This window comes from Capsella rubella, unplaced genomic scaffold, assembly GCF_000375325.1.
Source record: "Capsella rubella cultivar Monte Gargano unplaced genomic scaffold, Caprub1_0 scaffold_8, whole genome shotgun sequence".
NCBI classification, from domain to species: Eukaryota; Viridiplantae; Streptophyta; class Magnoliopsida; order Brassicales; family Brassicaceae; genus Capsella; species Capsella rubella.
The window spans coordinates 6,051,952-6,074,266 of record NW_006238916.1 but is presented as its reverse complement, the minus strand read 5'-3'; the positions used below and the strand labels follow the sequence as shown (position 1 = coordinate 6,074,266).

Genomic DNA, 22,315 nt, shown 5'->3' with positions numbered 1-22,315 from the left:
GAATCTGCCCCAATCAAAAACGTGACAAGAGCAAGGCAAAACATAATTCTCAGTACCATAACTTAGTAAATATGACGTTCTCTCGGATCTCTTGTGAGTTGTGACGACCTTTGCATTCTCCACTTATCTAAAAGAGTTAGTGAGGACTGAGGATCAATAATCCTTTTTTATATGTTTTGTTTTTGCGTTTTATAAATTACACTTAGTTTGATCTCTAATGTCAAATGTTTATCCGATGACACTAGACTTCGTTCTCATAAGTTTCCCTTTATGTACAATGTACTATGTTCCGCCAGTTGGGAATTTGGGATATCCAAACTAATCTAACTAAACATATTTAGTTGATATTTAACTGATAGAGTCAAACTAAAATATACAGTAGTACATATTAATTAGATTAGATGGCTCGTGTTAAAAAGAAAAGGTTGTCACAATTGTGTTCACGTTTCTACTCCATTTCTAGCAAAGTTTGAATCCCAAACCCCCATGTAAAAAAAAGCAAATAAAACAGAGATAAAAAGAGAAAGGGGCACTGAAAAGACAAGTGGGTAATTGAATGTGTTCATATATATAGATATGTGTGTTTTTGCAGACATTTTGCAGTTGTATGGTCTTCAAACTTCTGGATATATGAGAGAGAGACCAGAGACATATATGAGTCCAACCATCAAAACACTTTGAGACAAGCCCAAAACAGTGTTCCAATCAATGCTTCACGACTTCACGTATATGCATAATTAATGCTTTCTTAGTTTAACTTTATTATCTCTTTTGGTTATATCTATAATAAATACTTGATTAATTGGAGAGAGTAGCAAAACTGAAACCAACCTATAATATGACAAACCATTTTGTACATTTTTTACTTGTTTTTTTGTATTTAACCGAATATGAAACTAAAAGTGGTCAATGCCGCCAAAACTGTAAGGTCGACGGTGTGGAGGTAAAGCAGCCAAAAATTGTAAGGTTCGATGGTGTGAATGACAAAAAAGTAGCACGTTTTCTTAAAATTAGCTAAATTGCTACTAGTAATGTTTAATGTATTAAAACCATTAACATACTTTGAAGATCCAATAAACAAGTATATCAATCCAATACATGTCCTAAAAAACAAAACAAGTATATATAAGAATGAGACACAATCATTAATAGTAACAAACATTTAAATATCCCTAAAAAGACACTTGGAAGCATACTGTTATACGAGTCAAATCAAATTTAATATCGAACTTTTGTAACCGCATAGAACGAAGCTAAACAAAAACCATAAAACCAAGATTTGAGAGAGATTACACCGTGGGAAAAAAAAGATTAAGCATGTGATAAGTTAATTCTGACGATGATACATAGAAAAAACAAACGATTCTTGTTTTTCAAACCCTAGTTTCTTGATTCATCCTAATTACCAAAAAAAAGAAACAAAAGAAGAAGAGAGTGTTTTTGTGTTGTGTAAGAAGAGGATTGGTTTAGTAGGGCGGTGGTGCCCTGGCGGTAGGGGCCCAAATAACATCAGAGCCACCCATGTGGCAACTGTACATTGAAACCCCACACGACTCTCCTCCACTTCCCGCCATCTGTCCTGACTCTTCACCGCCACCAGACACCGGCGGGGACTGTCCCTCTCTCTCCCCTGTCCCCGCCGAGTGTTTCTGCTCTTCCTCCGCCGGTAACCGATGGTAAGAAGGGTTGTTGAAGCTCGCCGCGATGACGTAGACCGTTCCCGCGGAGAGAAGCGGACCAGCGACGAACCCTCCTATGATCTGCCCTTGTGGTCCGGCGAGAGAGACGGTGAAGAAGTTAGAAACGGGAGGAGACAAGGAAGTACGAGGAGGAGGAGGGAGGAACGTTGCGGAGACGGAGAGGAGATCGAACTTGCCGTGGAACGTTATGGTAGAGCCAGGAGCCGCAGGGGAAGGCTGACGTAAAGTGACGTTAGCTACGGAGCCAGAGCCGCTGAGAACGCAAACACCGATGGATTTGCGGCGGCAGAAACGGTTGATGGCTTCGACGACGTCGTTACCAGAAGGGACTTCGAGGATGTAAGGGCTCATGGGAGGGTCAGTACTGTCACGGGTGACGAAGACGGGTGGTTTAGGTTTGTTTTTGGAACCAGGTGGTCTGCCACGTGGACGACGGACGACTTCGATGGAGGAGTCATCGACGACGGTGGGTGTGGTGGAGGAGAGGTGGAAATGATGAGAGGTATTAAGAGAGTGTTGTTGTTGATGTTGTTGATGTTGAGGAAGCTTTGAGAACATTTCGTTACTCTTTTGTTCTCTGTATTCACCTTTCATTTTTTTATTAAGAGAAGATTTGTTTATTAGAGATTTTGGGTTTGGATTTTTGTGTAAATGATATATTTAAAAAAGATTTGGATCGGAGGAGGAAGGATGAAAGAAGAAGAAGAAGAAGAAGAAGATGAGGAGGTTTCGTTTGGAGTATGGGTTTTTTTTTTGGGTTGTATAAAGGGAAATGGAGAGATCCGAAATGGGTATGGTGTAATTTTATATAAAATAATGGAAAAAGTATTGTTTTTTTTCTTCTTTTTGTTGCTTTTTATATGATAATTATGATAGAATATGTCAATTTATATATAGTATATAAATAAAAATAAAAGAGTAAAGGAGAAAGAAATGAGAGGATAGGGAAGAAGGAGGAGGAAGGATGATGAACTTTGAAAGCAAGAAAAGAAAAGAGAGAAGCGGCGCCGCTAGTTGGGAATTGCAAGTGAAGATTTATATTTATTTATTTATTTATTTTCTGATTCTGTCTATTTTGTGTTCTCGTGTGGGTTCACACACACTTTTTTTTTTTTCTTTTTTTTTATAAATAAATATATAAAAATCTGGAGGTTGATAAACAACTATTTTTTTAGTCCAATAAAATTATTTTAATTAAATATTAACAGATAACTAAAATTATTTCCTAATTCAGTATTTTCGATCTTAATATTTTATTTGGGTTTTAAAATTTTCATTTTTTTGAAAAATGTATGCAAATAATATTAGAGACTGTTAATCAAATATTTTTTCATTCTATCTAAATGTTGATTATCTATTCGGTATTTTTGATCTTTGAAATTTAAATTTAGTATTATTACTTTTTTATTTTAGACTCGTTTTTCGAAATTTTATATCTAAATAATAGTAAAAATTGATAGTCAACTACTTTTACTTAAAACTAAACTAAATGTTGATTATTTCTACAATGTCCAAATTATGTGATGTCAACCAAAAAAAAGTCCAAAATATGTTACCATATATATATGATTTGATCTTGTAGTATTATAGGATAATATTAAAACCAATTAGGAAACTTTTCTTTATCAACAATAAAAAAAAAAGAAGAAAATAAACTAAAAATAATTGTAAGTCAACAAAAAAAAAAAGACTTTATTCTATAGTCATTTGGATATATATGTCTCTAGTTTATTCTAAGATAAATGATTTGGTTTTATAAAAAAAATGGGAATAGAGAAAAAGATGGGAGACAAGTGGGGACGAGAAGGATAGGAGAGGAACATCCCCCATTTCCCAAATCTGGAGTGTCCTTCGAACCGATTCGGTCTCCATCACATCTCTTCTTCCCTATAGCCTCATTGAGTCATTTCTACTCTTTCTTCTTCTTTCTTCTTCTTCTTCTCCTTCATCATTCATTATTATCATTTTACATGTTACACTATTCTTTTTACTACAAAAAAAAGTCTATTAGAGTTCATCTACCACAACTGTCGTTGACGTTGTTTATTTATTCACTTTTTTTAACTTTGAAAATTCTTTTGTCCAAACCCATCTCCAACGCTAGTAAATTTTCCAATGTTAGTCATTGCACCTTTGAGATTTTGAAGAATGCTGAATTTTCCAATGTTGAATGATGGATGGGTTCTCTCATTTTAAAATGTTTTAAAGAAAACGGATTGGTGCAATCGCAGTAATTAAACACAGTTGGTCACCACTTGAGCAATATTTTGTCTCAATACTTCAACTTGCGCATAGTTGCTTTGAAATGTGTGATCAAAAGTTTGAATAAACGTTTTCGACCTCAAATAGTATTATGAAAGATTTGTTTCGCTTAATTTTAAGTGTTAGAAAATTTAGCCAAATCATAATCGTTATTATTGATAATAATCAGGATTACATTGGTTTTGAGCCGCTATCGAAAAACTCACTTTCGGATCAAACTAACACGCACGTCACCGATTCACCATTACTAAAACTCACTTATTAGGCATCATTATGTCAAATCTAGCATTGTACATTGATACAATAAGACCGCCACTTATAATTTATAAAACAGTGGCAAAAAGGCTACAGTTGGTCACAAACCTATTCATGAAAATTTACTTGTCGATGGCCACGAATTATTCATATTTTCTTTATCTTTTTGGAATTTATCGTCTGCTCTATGATTCCAATTGCTCTTTCGGGTTGATTAGTAAATATTTATGTAAAAACATGGTAATAATTACAAAATTCTTAATTAAATTTCAATAAGTCTAATGATGTACACCGTCTACGTGAGCTGTCGTACGTTGAACTTTGAAAGTTCGTTCCATTGTAATCCAAAGTATATTATAAGTTATATTCGTGTTAATTAGTACGTTAATCATAATACTTTAACTCAATATAAATTATTTTATACGTCAAATAGCAATATATTTATGAACCAAATCATGATGAAGTTGATATTACATATGTATACTTTTTTTATTAGGTTGATTGAACTATTCTTACAATCAAAGCTATTGTATCTTCTCCGTTTTATAGATGGTATATGACATACATAGCAATCTTACTTTTTATACTTTTCATATTATTCATTTCTCCAATCACTTAATGAATAATATATCTATAAAGTGAGTGGTTTATTGAATCTGCATAGAATAACAAATATGGAGGACAAGAGAGAAGAAGGTATGCACATAGCCATGTTTCCATGGCTAGCTATGGGTCATCTTCTTCCTTTTCTCAGTCTCTCCAAGTTGCTAGCTCAAAAGGGTCACAAGATCTCATTCATATCAACACCAAGAAACATCCAAAGACTTCCCAAACTTCCACCAAACCTCTCCTCCTCCATCACCTTCGTCTCTTTCCCTCTCCCTCTCATCTCCGGCTTGTCTCCAACCTCAGAATCCTCCATGGACGTACCTTACAACAAGCAACAGTCTCTCAAAGCCGCCTTTGATCTTCTCCAACCACCGTTGAAAGAGTTTCTCCTAGTGTCTTCTCCTGATTGGATCGTATATGACTATGCTTCTCACTGGCTCCCTTCTATTGCGGCTGAGCTTGGTATCTCCAAGGCCTTCTTTAGTCTCTTTAACGCTGCGACTCTCTGTTTCCAAGGACCGTCTTCGTCGTTGATTGATGAGGTTAGAACTACTCCGGACGATTTCACGGTGGTGCCTCCGTGGGTTCCGTTCAAGTCCAACATCGTGTTTCGTTATCATGAAGTCGCAAGATACGTGGAGAAGACGGATAAAGATGTAACCGGAGTCTCTGATTCGTTCCGGTTCGGTTACTCTATTGAAGGGAGTGATGCGGTTTTTGTCCGTAGCTGTCCGAAATTCGAACCGGAATGGTTTGGTTTACTTAAAGTTCTGTACCAAAAACCGGTTTTTCCAACCGGGTTTCTTCCTCCGGTTATAGTGGATGAGGATGAGGATGAGGATGAGGATGATACTACATGGGTTCGTATAAAGGAGTGGCTCGACAAGCAACGGGTTAACTCAGTGGTCTACGTATCGCTAGGCACGGAAGCGAGTCTCCGTCGTGAGGAAGTCACGGAGCTAGCTCTTGGATTAGAGAAATCAGAGACACCTTTCTTTTGGGTTCTAAGGAACAAGCCAAAGTTTCCAGACGGGTTCGAGGAAAGAGTCAAGGGACGTGGCATGGTTCATGTTGGATGGGTTCCACAAGTGAAAATACTGAGACACGAGTCGGTGGGAGGGTTCTTGACACACTGTGGCTGGAACTCAGTAGTGGAAGGGCTAGGGTTTGGTAAAGTACCGATATATTTGCCGGTGCTGAACGAGCAAGGACTCAACACGAGGCTGTTGCATGGGAAGGGGCTTGGTGTTGAGGTTTTGAGAGATGAGAGAGATGGTTCGTTTGATTCTTACTCGGTGGCTGAGTCGGTTAGATTGGTGATGGTGGATGATGAAAAAGGTGAGTCAATAAGGGATAAGGCTAAGGTGATGAAAGGTTTGTTTGGGAACATGGATGAGAATAGTGGCTACGTTGACGAAATTGTCGGTTTTATGAGAACGTAAAGGATCATCATCATCTTGTTTTGTTGGTATGATTTAGACTTTGTCCATTACGGCTGCCGTGGGAGTATTCAATCAAGATTTCATATTTAAGATAACTTTAAAGATAGATGTACACTGTATATACATTTTGGAATTGTATCAGAGCATTAATTCAATCAAAATCCTAAACTTGGAATAAAATATATATATCCTCTTTTTGGGATGATTTTTATTTTTTTTACACAAAACTTATTAAAAAAAATTTGGAGTAAGATTTGAAACATTGGAATGAGAATGACTATAAGTCCGATTCAATCTAAAACTATCATTAATTTTTGTTGGTTTCATGGACATTGCATTTTCAAGATTATTAAAAATCCTAGAAATTGTATAGACAAGCTAGCCACTACTTATCGGATCTATGAATTTGTTAGAGATGTTACTGGATTATAACTTATAAGGAATTTAGATGACTCTAGTAAAATCATAGATTATATGATTGTTTGAAAGTTTAAAGGATTGTTTGAGAATTTTTTGTAGTCTTGTTGATTAGTTTTTCTATAGTCTTGTAAAGACTTTATTTTGTAAAGAAAAGATTTTAAAATCATAAACCAATAACATTAAATTTAAATACATTAACAGTCAAAGATTCTTTTGTTTTAATTGAATAACACATAACTTTTAATGACTTAGTAAAACTCTGAATCCAATAACCCCATACTGTATTTGTTAAGATTTTCGATGACTTTTTACAAATCAATAACTAATAACACTAAAGTTTAAAAGAGTTTAATAAAATCTTGATTGAATAATAATAACAGATTCTATCTAACATTTTTTTTTTTTTTTAACAGATTCTATTTAACATCTAAAGTCATTAAAACACCACATAACTCACAAACCAATAAAACCCCGATTTGTTACGGTTTGTGGGCTTCAACTGTTATTTTTTTCCTCCTTTGTATAAAAAACAAAGTGCAAGAGAGATGAGATGGAGAGAGATCTGAGGGAGAATTAGGGTTTGGCTAGATATGGAGGAGGAGGAGGTGAAAGTGGTAAGTGAATTCGGGAAGCTTGATATTGCAAGAGCAAAGGCTGCAAGGGAAAGAAAGGAATTGAAGAGAAAGAAAAAGTTAATAAGGGCTTCGCAGGCCTATGTATGCAAATCCTCTTCCTCATGTTTTTTTTTTTTATCTCTTTGGTTTTCTTGTCGTCTAAGGGATACTAGTCTACTCTCAAGGATTTGGATTTTGATTTTCCAGGGTTTTGATTTTGGAGCCTCTTACCCTAGGTTTAGAATAACTGAGTCTCCAATGCCCTTTGATTATCATATCATCCTTTATGCTAGTCTTGGACTCCACTGCTACAATTTTCACAAGGTAACTCTATCATTTTCTCTCTTTTATGTCTTTAATTTTTCTTTTATATGACTAGTTGTTCATATTTTGGTTATTAGGGAACAAACTTAAAGTTTGTGCACTGGGTAAAGTTTACTACCATGTGCACTTCTTACTGTGACTTCTACATAACTTTGGAGGCAATGGATCCGGCCTGCAACTCTGTCATCTCTTTTCAGACTTTGTACAGTAGGATTGGACGTTCGGTGGAAGGTGTCTGTATTTGGCAGATCTTGGCCTGCAGACCCACATGTACGTACATAACATTTTCTTATATCACTTGTCTTTCTTTAGAGATCACTAGATAGATAGGACGACTAACTCTACTTTTAAAGGTAACAAGGCTGTGAATGATAACCGGGATGAGACAATGGATCAATACTACCCAGCGGAAATGCCTCAATGGTTGTCTGATGAGGCCTTGACTAGTGACAACAAAAAGTATTACGTGGTAATATAACATGTCCCTGAGTGGAGTTTATTCTTCATTTGTAGTCTTGAGAAGCACTGATATGTAAGCAAGGTAGGTCACTGCATTTTTTTGGCATCACAGGTGAAAGAATCAGAGCTCCATGAGAATGACTGGCTGCATCTATTCATGGAAATCGCATTCTTCGAAGCAAGTCCTGTAACTGTAAGTTGTTGAATTTGCTTGCAATCATTCTCTGCCAGAAAATATAAATCTGTTTTTTTTTAATTACTTGTTGCCTCTTTCCTCTTCTTACGCTTGCCAATGTGACTCCAGCAATTGGTGGCTTATCCAACCCTGGAGATCGACAAGGTAGTTGTAGAAACTAAAGAAGATTACACAACTGAGGCGCGTGAGAAGCTCCACGCAGAGAATGCAATATTCTACATAAGTTACAAGTATAAAGGTGATTCTTCAACTGGGTTCTCTGCTGATAAGAGAGCTATCATAAGGAAAACCATGGATGGGGTACCAGAACACATGACTCTTGAATTTACTTCTCGGTGCGGGTGATCACAAAGCTACGGTAAGTAAAGAACAAGAAGAAGAATAGACAGACACCTCACGTATGGAGCTGCTGGATCAAAACCGAAAAAGATGATAAAAATAGGGTTTAACACCACAAGTGTGGTCCGGATCAAAACCAGATATGATAAAAATAGATTTTGATACCACAAGCGTGGTCCATATTAAAACTAAGATACATAGTGGATGAAGGTTGCTATTGATACCACAAAGTGGTCCAAATCAAAAGCGAGATCCCAATCAAGAGCTTATAAGAGCAATAAACTTTAAACATTTTTCTCCATATATTTCATCATAAGATGTTATGAGTATTTATACATATTAAGGGTGAGCTTCCTTATGTCTATGTAGATTCTTGGGATTATTGATTAAAGTTCCCCTTGATTAGCCCATGTTAGCATTATAATAATTTTAGTTTATGTTCAAGCTTTGATTAATTAGAAGGACATCAGGTCTGAGATCCCATGTGTAACTGTGAGGCAGCTTCATCAGACTAGCTCGGGTAGTTGTTTGTAACAATAGAAAATAAATAAATAAGTTATGGGGCTAGGGATGGGTTTGAAGCGTTTCTTATCTGTACCTGTGATTATGTATTAATTTGATACTTACACTTACTAGATTCAGTACATACATGACTCCATCATAAGCCCAAAAAATGTATGATTCCCAAACAAAACCTTCTTCCATGTCATAAGCCAGTCTTATCAACACTAAGCTAGTACAGTTGATGTAAGCTATCTTCAAAGAGTGTAAACGTGGTGGTATAGTAATCTGCAACTCTTTACAAAATTTATAGGAAACAAAATTTTTGATTTCTATCTTAAATCGGATTCTGGTCAAGAAACTCTTCGTAAGTAGACGATCCACTGGAAGAGTCACTTTCGTAATGGTCTTCTTCCTTAGGAGGAGACAGAGTAGGCGAGAGTTGGGGCTTTTTAGAACCTGCAACACAAGGAAATATCTTTCTTTTAGCTTGGTTTGCAACTCACAAAACTTGAAAGCAACAAAAGATTTCACATTAAAACAACACCTTTAGTTGTGTTTTGATTTTGGAACTTCTTAGAGTGACGCCTGATGAGTTTCTTAGCTTTAGTAATCGTCAACTGTCTTGCAAAGGGAGAAAAGTCTGATTCATTGTCACTCCATTCCCCTGGGAAGTTGTCTTCTGTTTCGCCTCTCATTGTCCGAAGCACAAATTTCTTGGCCTTTCGTCTTTGGGTATTGAAAATACCTCTAATCGATGTGACAAATCCGTCACCTGCATTGTCGCCAGGGCGCTTCTCCCATACCCCTGAATTCTGATCTGATAATCTCCCCGACTCGTCTTTGTCTCTTAAACCAATCTCCTCTTTTGGAACATGGGTTTTGTCTTTGAATTTCTTCATCTACAAATACCATCAAATGACATGAGTTTTCTTTCATCAGGGATGCATAACCCATATGCATTTATCGCTGTTGGACATGGTCTTACTTGCATTCCAGTTACCGACTTGAGGACTCCCCATATTATGTGCTTCTTTACTCGTGAGAAGAGTCTCCTCCATGTTCCGCTGAATTCAACACGATGGAATGTGTCCATCAACAGCTTCATATCGTTCACAACAAATCTTGACCCCTCGTAAGTGATCAGCAATTCCACCTAGCCCAGAACCATATTACGACGATTAAATATACTTTTCTTGGTTAAACCATGAACCTCTTGCTTAGATGAGTGAATCAACTGACTGACCTGACTTATCTTGATGGTTTGGAATTGCATTATCTTTTGGGGCCTAGATTTCTTGTCTTCCAATGACTTTTCCCCCTTTTTTTCTTCATGAACTGAACGGCCAGCCTTGGAAGATTTCGAATCCTTCATATTAGATAGAACAAGCTCAGTAGCTACAGATTCTGCCACAGTCTCCTCCCATGATCTGTCAAAAGAGGATGTCCTTCTCAGTTCTCTCCCTGAACCACGGAGCGTGCTAGACTTCAGGTTTTGATTCTTTGATCCCTGAAAATCATTTCAAGAACATAGTTATGAATATTTGTAGAAATGATATGAATGTAAGAATAACAAAGATCAAAATTCACCTGGCTTATATCAGATGTAGTGAGCAACGCTGCCGCTTCAGCGAATGAACCTTTCCTGACTCGCTTTGATCCTGAGGTTGTTGACACTTTCCAAACTTCCTGGGAGAGAATACAAGAGTGAGTCGTAACTCCTTAGCAGGCAAGCTATATCCCATTAGCTAGAGAAGTAAAATGGATAAACAACAAACCTCCCTTCTCTGTGAATGTTGCTCCTCTCCTGGAAAGATATACTCCCACATCATTGTGTACATTGTTTCTGTCAAATGGATTTTTAGAGGATAGATTTCGACCTGTAAGCAAACACAAGAGATCCATTTTAATATAGAGTATATACTTCAGTATTTACAATATGCAAGCTGGTGATAATGGACTGCAATTAAAAAATATACCATTTATTCACCAAAAAAGACTTTGATTAACTAGAGGTTTTGGACTCTCGACCCTAAAAGTAAGTGGTACAAAGACTACAACATTATGCATCTCCTATATTAAATATTTATCACACTAAACCATGGTTAATTCTGCCGAGCTGGTAACTTTAAAACAAGGCTATGTCAATAGCTATAGACGACAGCCAGAAAATCTAGGCTCACGCTTGACGTGTCTCGACTTTTAGTCTTCATACTACTAGTTTCATTAGAACATATATGAAGAAGAACGTACTTGGAACAGTTCATAAGGAGCCTGTCCGTCTTTTGGGGCTCCTTGTCTTGCATCTACCTGTAACATCACTTTCCTGCATCCAATATATATAAAACTCAACAAATTTGTTTTCCGCAGTGACATTCTACGCATAACAAAACTAAGAGCATCCACCGAATACAAGCATACAATCATCACGAATTATCTACAAGACTATAAGTCTCCACAGATGTGTAAAATGAAAAATGAATAAGTTGGATAATAATTGCTTGCGCTAGTTTTAGAAGAAAGGAACTCACTTGCCCCATTCCGGAGGAGGATTCCAAGCTGATAGAACAGTATCACACTTGGCATTAGGCAGACAGTTCCGCAGGACAACATATCTCGTTGTGAATTGGGCAATCCCAATATCTCTGTAGTCCCGGTTAAAATCATAAATCTGCAAGCAGTGTGAAAACACATATTAGGAATTTTCTTGCCAAGATTTTAGAAAAAAGATTTGGATTGAAATAAAACACCCCAAGGTATATTAATCCTATTATAATCAGTTGCTTACCATATTGTCTATTTCAACCTCAGCAAATGTTTTCCCATCTAAAACCATAGACCAGATGACTTTGGTGATCTGCAAGGAAATGCGCATGGCAGAGGATGGCCTTTTGTTCTTATCTTTTTCTAACAACCTTAGCTCCGCAGCATTCTTCACACAAGTTCGTAGTGCTGTATATGCTGTCTTCCTAGATTGTTGCACCTTGTGATACGATTTCCTCAGTCCTTCCACCTACATATGAGATACTTAGCTCACAAGATATCATTTGATAGACAATTTTGTTATTAAATTTCAACACTTTTTTTCTCACCAATACTGGCCTCCCACCAGTAATCATCCAAAAATCGTTTTCTTTTTCGAGATTTATCTTTCCTGAGTTACTTTCGCTCTGCGTCAATTTTCTGATGTCATCAAGAAGCGACATCCTATCCCTCTCTTTCTGTTCAAGTTCGATTTTTGCAAGTTCCACCTCCTCAATGCCATCAGGAACTACCTCATCAATTTCCTCTTCAACTTCATCATCTTCTTCACCAGAAAGTTTTAAACTGTCGTTATGAGCCCTGAATTTTCATATGCAATTGCAGTAATAAAATATAGTCAGGGGATACATTTAAACTACAAAGAAAAATTTGCATTTACAATTGTAAAAAATTCAGGAAGTGTTTATAACTTTCACACAGCTATACACTTACTTTGGTAACCTTGCAAGCAAAAGATTGGACAAAACATCCGACATAACTTGAAACTGCCGGGATGTCATCGATGCTGTAATATTACGAGAATTGAAGGTAAGCTCTTTCAGTGGCTTCACCTGCAGTATATGATGGTAATATAAGTCATTCAAACAATGTTACAAAAGAGTAGTGATACGCAGACAATGCAAGCCCAAGAGAAGTGCATACTGTGGGATGTATGTGAGAAGAACATTATACATTAGTGTATGAACAATTGTAGACATGATCTTCAGCCTTACTTTTGTGTGTAAAGAGAACTAAAAATAAGTCTTTGGTGAACTACAGAGGCTCTCTTGAACTTAATGCACTTAACGTATCTAAGGCCTTTACACTGATGCATAAAAATCACTCCAACGGAGAAAGACTACAAATATCGTAGTTTTTCACTAAAAAAGGTTTACCTTCAGGTCGGGAGTCACACCTTTGTGCCTGGTGTATTGAAAGTACATGTCACACGGCATAAAAACCCTTTCAAGCAGTGCACCAGTTCGCTTTGCCTTTGGGGACCTTTTTCTAATCTTTGGGAGCCATTGCACCCCTGCTCCTGGATCGACATCTGTCGGTGCCACATGAGCTTGTACATGCTCCAACATCATGGACACTTCCATGCGTGTCCATGTCATGTCAGTGCCATTTTCAGGATTTTGTTCATTTTCATTTTGAGCTGCCTTCTCAATCATGTCATAAGCAACATGAACAACTGAATGAAATGATCGTGCTAAAACACGGCCACTGGCAGCAGCGAGCAAAAACCTACCCTGGTAGATGAAGAGATAATGTAAATAATGATGACAATTGAAAAACACTGGAAGGTATCTGAAAAGATTTACAGATACAAAATTCAACCCTAAAGCTTTTGGATCAATAAACTCATTTCATCGATTTGGTACACCTGCCCAACTGTAAGAATTCTAATATATCAGAATCACCTGATGAGTTAGTACTTTGCAAGACAATCTTTTTTAAGATAGGTTTGTCCAGGAATTGAAAGAATCGTACAGAACAACATTTAGAGTAATAGAATGTTATGACATATCTTCAAGTTGACATGCATTCCTCTGGATTTCAAAAGGCATATCAGAAGTAGTGTTGTAATACTCAAGTTTGATGTATGCTTACATTTATTTCTTCTGAGTGGAGGTTGAATTGTGGCTCAACAACGTTCACCATAAAATGCCGAGTTCCTTCTTCCTCTGAACCATTTGAATTGCCAATTTTTGTGGCTCCTGCATCAGACAGATAAATAGGGTGAGGCGTACACATCGTATGGAAAGTGAATTTGCTTGTTAGCTAAGAAAACGAACATAGAAATTAAGGTTTAAGATACTGCAGTCTACAGATGGTAGCTTCAAACAAACAAATAGACGTAAGTCAGCAAGATACCAAGTGGGAAAGATGCAAAGTTCTCTGTTTTATTTGGTTCTGATGAAGGTGAATGAACTTCCACAGGCTCCTTAGATTGGGAAGTGAGATTTCCATTTCCCGTGGAAGGCTGTTTAGCTGGGTCATCTTGAGGAACTTCTAATTCAGAATGCTTCTGGCTGCCCTCAAGTAACTTTCTCTGAGCATACTGACGTGAAGGGGAAGGCTTAGGAGCTTGAAATGCTTTGGACATCCCACCAGCAAAAGACAAAACAGCATCTCTGTTTTCTATGTTCCACAATAGTTTGAGTCCATATACAAAAATACGCTGACAGTTGTCGGCTATCACGACATTGTATCCATCATCATCGCTCGGTTCTGAATGTGAATCCTCTTCAGGTTCACTTCGTCTTTCAGTTGTACATTTTGCATCTACTTTTTCACGATATATTTTCCCTTCTTCTTTCCATACCATCAGTCTTTCAGGGTCAGCCTTAGGGGCCTGCCTCCTGATTGTAAAATAATCAGATGAAAACAAAAACCCATCGTCAGGATGCTTCTCTACGCAATCACTGATAGAATTACCATTATCAGAAGTAACTCTATCAGTAGATCCAGATTGTGAACTTGTTCGAATCATCTGAGCTGACTTTGAGCAATCCTGATCCCTTCTTAAAAAAGCTTTAGGCAGATGGAGGTCTATTCCCTGGTATACTGGATCAAGAGTCTCACGCTTGCAGTCAAAGGTAAAATCCTGGTTGCCACGGCTGAAGCAGATTTCATACTTAAGCTTGGTCATATCAAATGTCAAGCCTTTGGCAGGATTATTAGAATCCAGAGTCATATGCTTGATACAAATAGGTGTAACATCTAAGCGAAGCATGTATTCTGTCATCACTCTGTCTAGGGACAAATTCCCTGATCTCGGGATTCTTGGAACTCCAAAGCGAGGCCACCGGGAAAAAGTGCGCAGTTTGTAAGGAGGAAGATAATTCATGTTCCAGAATCTGATCAACCATGCCAAATCATGAGCACCAATGTTTATTGTGGGTGGAGAAAAAGAAGATTTCTCAAGCTTACACTTGGATCCAGCTTCTACTGTTTTATCAACTGGAGATACTGATGGGTTAGGTCTTAAAGTGAAATCCCAGCGCAGTGAGAGAGAAGTAGACCTGAAAGGATCGTAAATTTTATCACGAGCCTTTCCTTCATTAGGCAAGGCAAACAGATAATGATTCAATGGACTTCCAGACTCGCACTCCCAATCCATCCGGACTTCAAGACTGAAACGTGGAACCTCAAGGAAAGGGTAGATGGATGGACACATTGGAGGGCTTGGATAATGTCTAGCCAAACCTTCAAAACTGCTAAAGAAAATTTTTATGTCCTCCGCAGAGAAGTGCACACGGCCATCTGATTGCTGGATTTCCACGGAGGCAGAGGTCATCTGGAGCTTGTCAAGCTTTTCATAGGGGTCTGGAGTAGCAAGAACAATCCACTTTGTCTCAGAAAAGGATAAGGTTATATTACCATGGATGTAATTTCTCATTTCATCCCACCATGGTAAACTTTTCTCCTTTTTGGGAGGCTGAATAAGACCAGGACCCTTGAGACTGAGATTAGCTCTACGAAGAGCCACAGTGAAGGCATAACTAATATCAGCAAGTACTGGTTCATATCCGATTCCAAAGGAGACCTCTCCCTTCTGAAAATGTAATGGCAAATCAAGGTATGTTTTCATTGCGGGTGTTGTTCCACTGGCTGAACGGAGCATCTGCACCTTTCTCCATCGTCCTATGTATACATCATGGATTATTTGGGGCTGAAAAGCTGTTGCCTATGTCAACATAAGAGAAAAAAGGTTAGGAATAAGAGTAAAGAATAGGAAATACTTCGAATGGGGAAAAACATAATAAGAACAAAAAGATGCAGGCGGGAACAAACTCGGCATCCATTTGAAAGAAAAATTCATGCATAGCCATATAGATGATGATGTAAGGATATTACGGCCTATATTTTTCATCTACTAACGTTATCTAATTCAACTGGATAGTCTCCGTAAAATTCCATTGGTAGCACTCCACTCTAGCTCACAGCAGGGATCTCAGAGCTACTATTGGATACTTAGATTATCACGTCTTCAATCTGCTTAGAAGGTGAATTTTTCATGTTTGTAGTTGGGTTCATAAACGAGGAAACATCATATGAAGAAACAAGAGGTAAGAGCCGAGGAAAATATGATCCGTTTATCAAGCTGTAAAAAACATCAAACTTCCTCCAGGAACTCTTTCTCACAGAAATAAAAAGAGGATGGCTTTATCAAAGGGGAAATGATATTTTCTAAAGAGAGGGGACAGTCTTACCTGCTGAGCCAACACAAGAAGGCCTTCGCATTTACCCAAAGCTGTTGAGAGAAGAGGAAATGTGTAGTTTCTTATTTGAACAGCAAGAGTTCCAGTATTTAACCGAAGATTGCTTCCATAAAGCTTTGAAAAAGGAATGTCTTTTTCTTCACATAGAGGATCAAGCTTCTTAACGATTTCTATCATCCCAGCTTCACCTCCACTAATAGCCGTGAGACTTAGATCCAAATTAGTAACAGAAACAGAAAGTAGAGATGTCCTAGAAGTGCTCATCTTAAAACCAGCCTGAAATCCTTCTTTACAGGCACCTGAACCATCTGCTGGTCTCAAACTTTGACAGGACTTGTAGTATGAACTGAACGATTGTTTATATAATTTTTCATTCATCCTCTGGATAATGGAAGGATCTTGCGTGTCAATTTCTTCTCCCTCAAAAGAAAATTTCTTCTCACTGTCTGACTCATCTTCCCCAGTTTTAGGAACCTGGCTTCCCCCGGAAATTAGTTCATCAAGGAATTTCGACCTTACGGCTAACTCATAGGCTTCTTTTTTCATAAGATGATAATGCTCATCAAGCCAACCCTGGAGGGGTTCTTCCTCAATATCAAATATTAACTTGCGAATGCCGAATCTTATACATCCAAATTTTTTCGACCCAGGTTTCGAGCTTTCCTTTTTTATTGGAAGAATGAGTTTGGTTTTGGCGTTGATTACAAGCTTCAAAGCCCTCAGCATTTCTTCGACAGCATCATCAATAGCTCGGAGCTGTAACCTGAAGGGCATGCATATATGTATATCAACTCCTTGAACTAACCAATCCCATGGGGTTCCTGTTGCTGTTGTTGCACTGGATGTAGTGGAAGGCATGCTGGGAATTCGTGATATCTGTACCCGACTACTTTTGACTATTCTACATCCACAAAAACCAAGCATAAATCCTTCCAGCAGTACTCCAATACCCACATTCTCTGAGAAAATTGACTGAATCTGTACCTCAGCCTCCACCCCATCCCCAGCCTCCGCAGTTATGCTCAACATCTCTACATCAACAGCAAATATAGATTCCTTCTTCTTTTTCTTATCAACAGAATTCGGACTAGTAGTTGGTTCTTCCTTCTGTCTATCACCTGTTACACTGGACGCATCTTCTTGGTTTCCTTGTTGCTTAAGTTTCTGAGATAAGACCAGGGACTTCAAACGCAGACCAAGCTCGACCATTGATATGTGCACATCAGGCTCCCATCTGACGGCAATATTAGAGGCACTGAAGAGCGAGCAGATTGAAAGTTCCTTAGCACCGCCTATACGACGTACAAACTTAGCATTTTGGATGTCACAAAGTGTCACACTGGAAACTTGGTGAGGTTCCTCCAAAAATTCCTGGTAGATCGATTTTGCTTTTTCAAGTTCTACCTGTGTAGACTGAATCTCCTTGTTCAAAGTAAAGCCGAATTTCAGTATTTCAAACGAAATTATGTACTTCAACTTCTCATGTTCCTTGGATAAAGTAGAGAAAACGGTGGCAGTCCGGGGTGTTCCATCAGCTGAGACACTAATTATTACTCTTCCACCTTGTGATCCATAATTGACACGTTTAGGATCATCAATGACTATATTGTCCAGGCTTGAATCTCCAGCGAAATTCACAGAGAAACGTTCAACATTGAATTTCAAGAGTTGCGTCCCCCTACCCGATGGCTTTGATCTATGTTCTACTTTTTCCTGTCTGTTCTTATTACTAGTACCGGTTAAACTTTTGACGAAACCCTGAATTGACATTGCATTTACTACAAGTGCTTCAAAACTCCTGAAAGAAAATAACAGACTGATTTCTGATACGTCAACCACCAGTGTTTGTTTACCTTTAGAACCATCAACCTCAGGTAACACTCCCTCTTTCTTTCCCATTTCTGATCTGACCTTTCTTATACTGATTAATGAACCTGGGGTTGACTCTAAACCAAAGAGGCTTTCTTTTAAACATCCCTGGTTTTCATCTACCATGCACAAATTCAGTTCATTTAGCTCAATCTGTACAACTGTTCCTCTGGTTGACATATTATCGGCAGTGACCTGAAATGAATTTAAGCAGCACTGCAAAAAATATGAAACTAAAGTGAGTGTTGAGGTTGATTCCTAAATATTCTTGCTAAACCTTGTTGATGCTTATTGAAGACTGTGAGTTTTACGAATCATAATATTTCATATACTGAAACAAACAAATATTAAAATACTGAATAAGGTTCCTGAATTTAGGACCAATAATATAGCAGCAAACACACGCCTTCTACTTACTTGGTAGATAGGAGAACCTCTAAGATTGTATAGCACCACCCTCACATCAGGGGCAGAGGTGGCACATTTCCATACCACAGCCTTAAAACTAGTAGTCTCTGATTTTGCAATGTTAGGTCTTTCCTCTTTGAGAACCATCTTTTTCTTTCTAGAGAAATGCAAACGCAACAGCGGCTCAAATCTTGTCATTATCATGTTGCACATTATATCTCCCAGCTTAATCTCAACCTCTGCTCTAACAGGCAAAGATTCCTGAGAGAAACACCAAGATCAGGTAATACGTCAAATCATGAAGGCCTTTTTGTTAGAATTGCAACAAATGTGTGAAACAAATTAAACTATAAAACCAAAAGGAGGGTAATCACATTGTATAAGCTGTATTTTCTAACCATTTCCAAGGCAAAAGCAACAGAAACACATGCACAACAACAAAAGACTTCTGTCTGTAATTCAGAGGACTCACCTGTATTGGACAATACACCTTGGAGAAAACTCCAAATTTTTTCATCTCTAAGACAGAAACTTCAGATTCTCTGAAAAGCTGAGATGAAAGAGACATTTAATGGCAGCAAAAAGGTGATGGTACATCAAAACGAAAATTTTACTGGGTTATTACTAGGAAAACTGCTTATTAACATACATGCATCTCCCGAAGTTCCATGACAAAATCAAGACATGTGTCTTCCCTGCCATCTTCACCGGATTGGGATTTGGCACTTCTCAACTGCAATCCTGATATGCTATTCGCGATAGAAAAATCACGTTCTTGATGCACAAATCTGATTTCAAGCTTCGACAAATCAAATAAAACCTACCACATAAAGTCAAACACACAATTATAAGACTTCATCTAGTGTATTGACTGTACAGCATATGCATAAACTCCTTCATTGTGGAAGCAAATATTAATCTTACATGGTTGCTAACTGTAACTTAGAGAAACATAGTTTAGCAATTCTAATCCGATAGGTGATGCCACATGGGAGAAATTGAATGAGCCAATTTATTCCCATGTGGTGAAAAGACATGCATTTGTGTATAGATTATCAGTAAAAGATACTTGTAGTTATCTCATGCTAAAAATAAATCACTCACCTTCTCAGGAAATTTTGAAGCATGCTTTGCAACCAAAACATTCATTGGTTGCTTTGGAGGCTTCTCTGAAGTGGTGTAACTAGAACTCGATTCAATCACTTCACCTGTGGAAGCAGCACTTGTCGAGGATTTTTTTTTCAACAGCAGCCTCTCGTTAAGGTTAAGAACAGCATCAGCTAGGTCTACTTCGACATTTTTTATACTTGGACTTGATTGTCTGCTTGAGGAAAATCAAAATATAGCAGCCATGAAGATTAAAAAGTAAATGCAGATGGGGTAAAAATTCATATGAGTGTGTATGTATATGAGTTCAGGTAACAGAACTTCATCTTTCTAAATAACAGAACACGTTAATAGGATGGATGTCAAGCAAAAGGTACCTATTATGACCAAATTCGCAGGAGAGCGAGAGCTTTTCGCAAAGAAAAGAAGAGGAGGAAGAAGATCCCTCTGCGGTTTTGGAAGATGTCTGCCTATCGAGGCAAGTGTCACTGTTCTTCTCAGGTGAATGAGTGGAAGTAACATGTGGTTCACCAATCTGTACAAATATCGGCAATAGGTACAGTTTGATGAAAAAATTCCCTGAACCTCTGTCCTTTGATAAATCGAGCTCCAACTCCTTGATTTCTGCTGTAGCTTTAGGTGTCTGCAGTTTTGCAAGAGGAAATAAGAACAACAAGTAGAACACATGGTTAGTATAGTTCTAAAAAAGCCTAATTTTGGTTCCACCTAGTCAAAATAGTTTTTAAGTTAAACAAGTATATCTTCTATAGGGAATAAGTTAACAGAAGCACAGAAAGCTAACAGTCATTTGAGCATAAAGCACCTCATCATGGGAGATATATCTTGGTTTGCTGTCAATATGGTACTACTCTATATATATGTAGCCAGTGAGATAAGATTTCATCAAAAGTAATGAAGCTCAGCGCAAGTGAACCTTTCACTATAATTGTCTTAATGGTACTAACAACTGAAACTAGTAACATCACTACTATTCATGCTGCTTTCACTAAAACTATCTCAACAAGAAAAAATGAAAGGGAACTATAGCATGAAGCTGAACCGAATAAAAAGAGTTTTACAGATATCAGAGCAGGCTGCAATTACCTGCACAACCAAATTTGTCATGGAGAGTGAAAAGAATCTCCCAATATTAGCGAATAGCATCAACTTTCCTTTGCCACCAGAGCCCGATTTCCGAGTTTTTGATTTCCGAGGACCTTTACGTGAGTTGGAGGGTCTAGTTACTATTTTCAGGTCACAAATTGAGAAAATCACTTTAGGATCCTGGATAAAAGCCGTGGCAAAAAGTTCAACCAGTGATTGACTTAGAGTGGCTTTAAATTCTCCAACGAAGACAGATTCAACAGAACCCTGTAAGAAAAATAACAACAAACATAGTCTCGAGTAGTTAAAACCAGAGATCACAAAGATAAACTGATTTTGACTTCAAATTAACAAAGTAAAAGAGACAAACGAACCTTCTTGAAATGCAATGCAACATCCTTCAAGCAATTCCATCTATCAAACTGATAACTGAGAGTAATTCCAGCAAATTGCCGGAGAATCCAAGGGAGTGACCTATTTAGAGTTGAGGCCAAGGTTAAATCGAAAGATCAAAAAACTCAATTTCTGAGTGAGGAACCAAAGAATTGTAGATTAAATAGGCGACACTAAAGTTCTTATACTCAAACAGCATAGTCCTCATCATTGTTTCCAAAATCGATTACACAGCCTATGCAACACTATTCATAAACTCAAAACTGGTAGCATGACACCTTAATACCCATCAATGTTCCAAAAACTTATGTAAATCAGCAACAGATATCTAAGTTCTTCCACACACTCGATTTACTCAAAATCAGAAACTAGCAAACGATGAAGACGATTCATAGGAAACACGAATGTACAAAAGCAATATAAATGATGGGGCGAAAAATGGAACATACTTGAAGAAAGCCCAAAGGAGTGCGACGATCACACCGATCGTGAAGATAAGCATGAAGACGAAAGCTACCATTTTTTTCCAAAAATTACGATCTAGGAAACACGGCGGTTTCTTATTCCGATCAAGCTAAAATCAGCGGAAGCAGACGCACACGCACTGCGCTCATAGCTCGGGAAGCCAAAAGTTTTGAAAAATTAGAGATGGGGAAAGTTTTGATACGTCTGAAAAATTACGACTCAGTCTTTGTTTTTTGTTTTTTTTTTTTGTGGGGATTGAGAGAGAGAGAGATGGAAGATCCGAGGGAGAGGCGTGGGCGTGGGAGCGGGAACGATGAAGACGACTTTTTTTTTTCCGTTTTCTGAGGGAAGAGGAAATAGTGATCCTCTGTGGTAAGGTGCACCCGTTAAACGCTACACCATAATAGGTACGTGCGTGCGTACAACATGAGTGAGCCTCTTCGTCTGTGTTGATTTATTTATACAACAGTCAACGCTTCCGCTTCCCATTTTTGCTCTGCTGCTACTTTGTTTTTTTTTTTTTTTTTAATATCCATTAAAAGCGAATTCTTTTGAATAAATACATACTATATTGTTACCACGATCGACCTTTTAAATG

The 22,315-nt window shown here is 37.8% G+C and overlaps 4 protein-coding genes across 6 annotated transcripts; 2 read left to right on the top strand and 2 right to left on the bottom strand.

Moving 5' to 3' along the window:
* Positions 1 to 1,145: 1,145 nt before the first annotated feature.
* LOC17875241 (AT-hook motif nuclear-localized protein 17) lies at positions 1,146 to 2,364 on the bottom strand. Its single transcript, XM_006281960.2, has one exon. The coding sequence runs from the start codon at positions 2,292 to 2,294 to the stop codon at positions 1,467 to 1,469; it is 828 nt and encodes a 275-aa protein (XP_006282022.1). The 5' UTR covers positions 2,295 to 2,364; the 3' UTR covers positions 1,146 to 1,466.
* Positions 2,365 to 4,749: 2,385 nt separating this feature from the next.
* On the top strand, positions 4,750 to 6,456 carry LOC17875012 (UDP-glycosyltransferase 91C1). Its single transcript, XM_006282233.2, has one exon. The coding sequence runs from the start codon at positions 4,892 to 4,894 to the stop codon at positions 6,266 to 6,268; it is 1,377 nt and encodes a 458-aa protein (XP_006282295.1). The 5' UTR covers positions 4,750 to 4,891; the 3' UTR covers positions 6,269 to 6,456.
* Positions 6,457 to 7,161: 705 nt separating this feature from the next.
* LOC17876823 (UPF0725 protein At5g63820) lies at positions 7,162 to 9,025 on the top strand. 2 transcript variants are annotated; one of them, XM_006280845.2, is made up of 6 exons: positions 7,162 to 7,404; positions 7,510 to 7,626; positions 7,704 to 7,896; positions 7,980 to 8,095; positions 8,198 to 8,278; positions 8,390 to 9,025. In XM_006280845.2, the coding sequence occupies exons 1-6, from the start codon at positions 7,279 to 7,281 to the stop codon at positions 8,624 to 8,626; spliced, it is 870 nt and encodes a 289-aa protein (XP_006280907.1). In that variant the 5' UTR covers positions 7,162 to 7,278; the 3' UTR covers positions 8,627 to 9,025. The 2 variants fall into 2 exon arrangements, with proteins under 2 accessions (XP_006280907.1, XP_023636090.1); XM_023780322.1 differs by having other exon boundaries at positions 7,162 to 7,626.
* A 199-nt stretch (positions 9,026 to 9,224) lies between these two features.
* LOC17876509 (protein KINKY POLLEN) lies at positions 9,225 to 22,010 on the bottom strand. Of its 2 annotated transcripts, XM_006279828.2 has the most exons (23): positions 21,702 to 22,010; positions 21,234 to 21,333; positions 20,860 to 21,126; positions 20,133 to 20,398; positions 19,753 to 19,969; positions 19,298 to 19,468; positions 19,121 to 19,198; positions 18,658 to 18,909; positions 16,363 to 18,456; positions 14,021 to 15,836; positions 13,757 to 13,863; positions 13,039 to 13,395; positions 12,596 to 12,714; positions 12,214 to 12,463; positions 11,910 to 12,134; positions 11,653 to 11,792; positions 11,375 to 11,447; positions 10,900 to 11,001; positions 10,712 to 10,810; positions 10,368 to 10,631; positions 10,110 to 10,277; positions 9,669 to 10,023; positions 9,225 to 9,580 (listed from the first exon to the last, which is right to left on the bottom strand). In XM_006279828.2, the coding sequence occupies exons 1-23, from the start codon at positions 21,770 to 21,772 to the stop codon at positions 9,459 to 9,461; spliced, it is 7,713 nt and encodes a 2,570-aa protein (XP_006279890.1). In that variant the 5' UTR covers positions 21,773 to 22,010; the 3' UTR covers positions 9,225 to 9,458. The 2 variants fall into 2 exon arrangements, with proteins under 2 accessions (XP_006279890.1, XP_023636085.1); XM_023780317.1 differs by lacking the exons at positions 19,753 to 19,969; positions 20,133 to 20,398; positions 20,860 to 21,126; positions 21,234 to 21,333; positions 21,702 to 22,010 and having other exon boundaries at positions 19,121 to 19,190; positions 19,298 to 19,437.
* Positions 22,011 to 22,315: the final 305 nt, after the last annotated feature.

Excerpts from the sequence above, each read along its gene's own strand:
- LOC17875241 (XM_006281960.2), bottom strand. The coding sequence starts at position 2,294 with ATGAAAGGTGAATACAGAGAACAAAAGAGTAACGAAATGTTCTCAAAG.
- LOC17875012 (XM_006282233.2), top strand. The coding sequence starts at position 4,892 with ATGGAGGACAAGAGAGAAGAAGGTATGCACATAGCCATGTTTCCATGG.
- LOC17876823 (XM_023780322.1), top strand. The coding sequence starts at position 7,279 with ATGGAGGAGGAGGAGGTGAAAGTGGTAAGTGAATTCGGGAAGCTTGAT. Across the intron at positions 7,627-7,703 it reads ACTGCTACAATTTTCACAAG|GGAACAAACTTAAAGTTTGT; the intron begins GTAACTCTATCA and ends TTTGGTTATTAG. Across the intron at positions 7,897-7,979 it reads CTTGGCCTGCAGACCCACAT|GTAACAAGGCTGTGAATGAT; the intron begins GTACGTACATAA and ends CTACTTTTAAAG.
- LOC17876509 (XM_006279828.2), bottom strand. The coding sequence starts at position 21,772 with ATGGTAGCTTTCGTCTTCATGCTTATCTTCACGATCGGTGTGATCGTC. Across the intron at positions 19,199-19,297 it reads TGGAACTTCGGGAGATGCAT|CTTTTCAGAGAATCTGAAGT; the intron begins GTATGTTAATAA and ends CTTTCATCTCAG. Across the intron at positions 10,632-10,711 it reads CTACATCTGATATAAGCCAG|GGATCAAAGAATCAAAACCT; the intron begins GTGAATTTTGAT and ends AATGATTTTCAG.